The sequence below is a fragment of the Nuphar pumila genome, chromosome 10 (assembly GCF_984573655.1).
Source record: "Nuphar pumila chromosome 10, dmNupPumi1.hap1.1, whole genome shotgun sequence".
NCBI lineage: Eukaryota > Viridiplantae > Streptophyta > Magnoliopsida > Nymphaeales > Nymphaeaceae > Nuphar > Nuphar pumila.
The window spans coordinates 113,991,450-113,997,943 of record NC_143258.1 but is presented as its reverse complement, the minus strand read 5'-3'; the positions used below and the strand labels follow the sequence as shown (position 1 = coordinate 113,997,943).

The following is a 6,494-nucleotide window of genomic DNA, read 5'->3' as shown; positions in this document are numbered from 1 at the left end:
ACTGTGGTTTGTGGCAAATGTTTGAATTGCTCTAGGGCACATCTGCATTTTGGAGGAAGGTGGACTAGATACCAGAATCATGGATGGCTCTGTGTTGGGGGGGGCGGTTACTTCCGGGCCGTCGGCCGGGTTATTAGAATTCCGTTGTCGATGCAGAGGCACCACCATCATGAATTAGCAGATCAGCAGCTTGCCCTGCATCATCACATGTAAACAATGGGCACAGTTGGTGCCTGTGGAGTCGAGGCCGATGTTTGATAGGTCTGATGGAACCCATTGGGTTGCAGAAGGTTTCTACTGTTTGCAGTAGAGGAAAAGGCACTACTGCCACTGCTAGTGATGAAGATGAACCTAGTTTTATTGAGGAGGGAAAGGGAAAGAAAGGGTCGCTGTGGCAGCGGATGAAGTGGACCAGTGACATAGTTAGGCTTTTAATAAGTGTGGTTTCTTGTGTTGGTGAAGATGGTACTCCGGAATGTGTGGATGGGCACAAGAGGAAGGGTCCTGGAGCTATGTTGCAGAAGAAGGGTAAGTGGAAGATGGTTTCGAAGTTTATGATGGATAGGGGTTGCTGTGTTTCACCACAGCAGTGTGAGGACAAGTTCAATGATCTAAACAAGAGGTACAAGCGATTGAATGAGATCCTTGGGCGGGGGACTACGTGCGAGGTCGTCGAGAACCCTGCTCTTTTGGAATCGATGACCCATCTCTCTGCAAAGACCAAAAGTGATGCGGGGAAGATCTTGAGCTCAAAGCATTTGTTCTACAGAGAAATGTGTGCATACCATAATGGGCAAAGATTGCCTGCTGTAGCAGACCTTGATTTGCAGCCACCGATACCGCAGCTGGATAAGGGTATATATGAGCATTGTTCTGGGTTGATGAGTGGAGGTAATGATTTTAAACACGGAGAGGATGACGAGGATGTTGATGATGAGGAAAATGAAAATTGTGAGGAAGAAATTGACAATGATGATGGCATTGATGGGAATGTTGCTGTGGAGAAGATCGACAATGTGAAGAGAGCAAAGTTGAATGAGGAGGATCGTTGTTTCTGGTCGCAAATTGGAAGTCAAGAATGTGAGAAATCCAGTTATGTGAATTTTGGGACCGAAATGATAGGGATGATGCAAGATGGGTGGCCACAGTCGAGATGGGAACAATATGAGCTGATTAAATGCCGAATGCTGCAGCTTCTAGAGCAGAGAGTAGCCATTCAGGCTCAAGCTTTTGAACTTGAGCAACGCTGGTTGAAATGGCAGAGGTTCTGCAGCAAGAAAGATCGGGAACTGGAAATGCTGAGGCTGGAGAATGAAAGGATGATACTTGAAAATGAAAGAATGACATTGCAAGTGAAAGAAAAGGAATTTGAGCTTGATTCCGGGCTGCCTGAATTATCAAGCAGTACCGTCCCTCTAAGCCAGGATAGGTTTCAGGCTAGCGACCAAATTGAAACGGGGCAAGCACATTAGCTCATTTACATCAAATCCATACTTTACCCTAACTTCCTAATGCGCTAATATCCTGATGACACATGTTGGATTAACCCGTACAATTACTGCATCGGTTTTCTTCGAGAAATGACCACTGCTCCTGTACAGATGAAAAGGTGTAGGTGTATCTTTTGCTATGTGCATCTCTGTTTGACCCTGTTCTTTTATAGTTGGCTTTGAATGTGGTTCCTGACACACACCAAAGGGAGGACTGCTGCACCATTTTATGATACTGAAGTGGATTTTTATGAAACTTTTCATTTGGTTGTCTAGCGTGTCATGTGTATTTTGGTATAATGTTCTTTCTGGTTATTAAGGCAAAAATTTGAATTCAATTAAGTTGTCCATGTTCAGTTCTGAATAGCATAGAGAGCTGGATGCTATGGTTCAATAGAATGGTGTTTCCTTAACAACGAACCTTGGTTTCAAATTCTATTCTTGCAAAGTTCTGGTTAACTACATATTTTGATCCTGTTATGTTTTTGGCATTCTAATTCTTCATTGAGGCGGGGTTTTTTTTGCAGTTCGTTGGTTTCCATACTACGCATACTAAATGTGTTAGGGCTTTTGAATGCTCCTCAATTTTGTGCTTCATGTCCTTGTTTTGCATGACCAATAATGATTCTATTAATGTGCTTTGTGTATTGGCACCCAATTTAAGGTCTGTCCTGCACTAAAATGTGTTTTTCTTTGTTTTATGTGGATGGACAACATAAATATCTTTGTGCTGTTCACTAGTATCCTTTTTTTTGCAAAGTTGTGAAAAACTTTGTAAATATTGTCTTGTTACTCTGGGTGAAGCATGCACTCTGCATGATAAACACTTTTCCCCTTTAGTCTTAGACTTTCTCACATAGGTACTTGAAAACCATTATCAATAACCTTCCAAGAAAGATGAAAATGTTGCACACTTTATGCACCATGTTGTACTACTGTTTACGATTGGCAGTTTAGACTTCACGATGCTTTGGAGTTTGGATGAGTTGTGCAAGTTACTTGCACTAGAACTCCACCACATGAAACATTAAATAATGTCTTAACTCTTTCAAACTTGTTTGCAGCTATATTATTGGCTGCTGCTAGGCTATACATATTTAGTATTTTTGTCAGTGGCTTTTTTTTAACATGAATGGGATGTTTGGATGTATATGAAACTGAGATAAGATAGGATATTGTATCATGAAATGCAAATTACAAATACAATATCCTGATGTCTCCTAGTTTTCTGGATAATTAGAGACCTCCACCCCCTTATAGTTCACACAAAAGCATCTTTTTCATGTATCTTAAAAAAGGGAGAGAGAGAGAGAGAGAGAGAGAGAGAGAGAGAGAGAGAGAGAGAGAGAGAGAGAGAGTTCTTCCTGTGTCATATTCCAATGTCCTTTCATAAAAGGCTGTTTTAGGTTGTAAATTCAGTTCTCATGGCTTATGAGAGCATTTCCATCTTTTGATCAAGGTGTTCTCCTAATTGAAGCTCTAGTTCTCAGTTTCCTGTTATTCTGCAGTTTGTTAAGATCCCCATTTGCGAAAAGAACATGTCCAATGCATATACTCGGTTGAGAAAAAGCGTGCACGACCCAACTGATTTGACAGCATATAATTGTTTTTTTCTATTAGTTTTTCTGGAGTTTTAATGATCTTGTGATGAATACTATCTGCAGGACTTAAGGGAAATATAACAACCAAGGAGTTGCTTTAACCTCACTCAAGCTGCTAATGATACATCTCTCCCTAATGCTTTTGAGAGCCTAGTCTTGTATTCTCCTATTCTTGATTGGTCTTGCCTTAAAATTGCAATTCTTTAAATCTCTCGTTGCTTCTCTTTCGAACTGTTACTGTGGAAGTGTCTTTGCTGTATGCACGGTTGGGAAACAAGATGAGCCGCTCATGGTTTGGCTTGTTCTTGGATCGTAAGAAGCTTGTTCAAACTTATAAAACAGTCTCAGCAAGCAGAATATGAACAGCAAGTGTTCAGATTGGCTTGGTTCATATTGGCTCACTAAGTAACAGTAGATATAATTTAGATATAATTTATATCATATATATAGTGTAGAATAAATAATGAAGTGTTTGGCTTGCAAGCAACAGATTTAAAGTTAAAAATCTTATTGCTTCCAACTTTGAAACAATGTACTTTCTCTATACACAAGTTCGCTTTAGCTTCACTCAATAGGTCTATAATTCAAATCCTATTGCTTCCAACTTTAAAATAATATATTTTTGTGAAAACGAGCCAGCTATAGCTCGGCCTGTTTAGGTTGTAAGTTCAGTTCTCATGGCTTATGAGAGCATTTCGGTCTTTTGATCAAGATGTTCTCCTAATTGAAGCTCTAGTTCTCAGTTTCCTGTTATTCTGCAGTTTGTTAAGATCCGCATTTGCTAAAAGAACCTGTTCGATGCATATACTCAGATGAGAAAAAACGTGCAGGACCCAACTGATTTGTCAGCATACAAATGTTTTTTCCTAATTGAAGCTCTAGTTCTCAGTTTCCTGTTATTCTGCAGTTTGTTAAGATCGGCATTTGCCAAAAGAACCTGTTCGATGCATATACTCAGATGAGAAAAAACGTGCACGACCCAACTGATTTGTCAGCACACAGATGTTTTATTATATTAGCTTTTCTGGAGTTTCAGGATCTTGTGATGGATATTAGATATTATCTGCATGACTTAAGGGAAACATAACAACCAAGGAGTTGCTTTAACCTCACTTGAGCTGCTAATGATACATCTCTCCCTAATGCCTTTGATAGCATAGTCTTGTATTCTCTTATTCTTGATTGGTCTTGCCCTAAAATTGTAATTCCTTAAATTCCTCGCTGCTTCTCTTTCAAACTGTTATTGTGGAAGTGTCTTTGCTGTATGTACGGTTGGGAATCGAGATGAACTGCTCATGGTTTGGCTTGTGCTTTGGATCGTAAGAAGCTTGTTCAAACTTGTAAAACAGGCTCAACGAGCCGAATATGAACAGCAAGTGTTCAACTTGGCTTGGTTCAGATACCATCACCCTTGGAAGGTGATGGTAATGGAGGTGTTAGTTGAATTGGGTTGGGAAAAATGTGGATGATAGAGAAGAAATGGCTAGCGGGCTAGAGGTTTAGGTGAAATCAGCTAGGCGTGGAAAGAGAGAGTGAGATTTGGTAGTTTTGGGTGGTGGTTGGCTAGACGTTAGGTTTTTTTCAAGTGGTTAGAGGAGATTCTTAGGAGTTAGGCGGGGTTTTCCTAGCTCTTTAGCCAATGTAAATCCTTTTAGAGGAAGGGAGGCCTCCACAAGACAATTCAAGAAGAATTAGCTTTAATTCAAATGATTCTACCATAGAATGAGTCACAAGAGCTAGCTTTTATAAAGTCTTAAGGCATAACTAACTATCCTTATATATCTTAAAAACGGGAAACCTGTACAACAAATATGATGTGTTTCTCAAAATGTCACAATTTTTTTGTTATTCTCCCCATGTCCAAAATTGTAAATATCCAACTTCATTATGACCTTTGTAACCCTCGCTTGTGCGAAATTGGCGAAGTTTGCGTGATATATCTCTCTTCTCCTCGGGTAACACAAACCCCCACTTAAAAGGAGTTTTACACATTATTTTTGTGGACATCACGAAGGTCACATAAAATTATGTGCAAACTTTGTGTTAATCTCAAACTCTGGAACATCGCATACCTGATGAAGTTTACACATATGCCATGAAGTTCGAATAAAATTATGTGCGAACCTTGTGTTACTCTCAAATTTCAGAACATCGCATATATTTGACGAAGTTCGCACATGTCACAAAGTTCGCATAAAATTATGTGCGAAACTTGTGTTATTCTTAAACTTTGACATCGCACATATATGATGAAATTCATACATATGTCACAAAGTTTGCATATATGTCATGAAGTTCGCATAAAATTATGTGCGAAACAATTCACTATAAAAGTTGAAACACTGCACCCTGGGGCTCTTTTCTCATAATTTTTTAGGGTTTTTTGTAGTCCCCAACCTGCTTCTCGGCAGTGATTTTTTTAATAGAATTTTTGGCAACTAACAATTTTTTTCAGTAAGCACATTTAATAGTTGAACCAGTTATTTTTTTTTAAAACACAATTTTTTTTCATTTGTTTCAACAATTCATATGCTTCTATTCTATCCTCCAGTTTTGTTGTTTATATGTTTCGAATCTTGTATAATAAACATGGTATATTGGGCACAACGTTTGATTTTTTTGGTTGTTTTCTTAACAAATTTGGTTTTTGTCTTGTGTCTCTTTTGCCCTCTATTTACCTATATTCTATGTCTTGGTATTGTAGAAAATTCTTAATTTATTCAATACAATATGCAAACTGAGAAGATTATGTTGGAGGGGTCCACACCCAAATCATCTACTCTTAGAGTTAAAAAAAAAAGTCAAAGAAAAAAAATTATGAATTGGGTCATCCTTTGTACTATGAAACAAGGAGCTTTCTTGACACGTGGATAGAAAGGGAGTCATATCTAGTGCCAAGAGTCTGGGTGTCTGGCATTTTTCATGAAAAAGGCACCCTTTGTAAACTCAGAAAACTACACTCAGTAGAAAATATAAAGAAAGTTGGTCAAACAACAACTAGTTGTTTTATAGTGGCCCAAATCTAAGAAAGAATGTGTAGAAAAAGTTGAAGGGTTTGCAGCCGTAATCTTGTCTCCCATCCTGAAAGCATCTAATGAGGAGGGTGACTCAGTGGTAAAGAAGAGTGACCCATTAACTCACTCTGATGTTGTTGCATACATGAATGCCCAGATAGATAAGGTTGAAGATGTATCCACCTGCAGTGGTACCTCACTGAGGGGAGGATGAGAAACCTCAGGTTGACATTAATGTGGACTATCCTTAGGAAGTGGATGTATCCCAGGGTCCTGTGGCTAGATCAGATGCTGAGAGCAATTTTCAAGTTGAGTTAAAAAGTGCACTAAATGATCGCAATGGGAATCATCCTCATGAGTCTGAGCATCCGATCCTAGAGGAGAAAGTG

General features: G+C 39.0%; 1 protein-coding gene across 1 annotated transcript; it reads left to right on the top strand.

Annotated features, from left to right (window-relative positions):
* Positions 1-266: 266 nt before the first annotated feature.
* Positions 267-1,472, top strand: LOC149827979 (uncharacterized). The gene has a single exon (XM_090018613.1). It carries the CDS (start codon positions 267-269, stop codon positions 1,470-1,472), a length of 1,206 nt encoding a protein of 401 aa, XP_089874739.1.
* Positions 1,473-6,494: the final 5,022 nt, after the last annotated feature.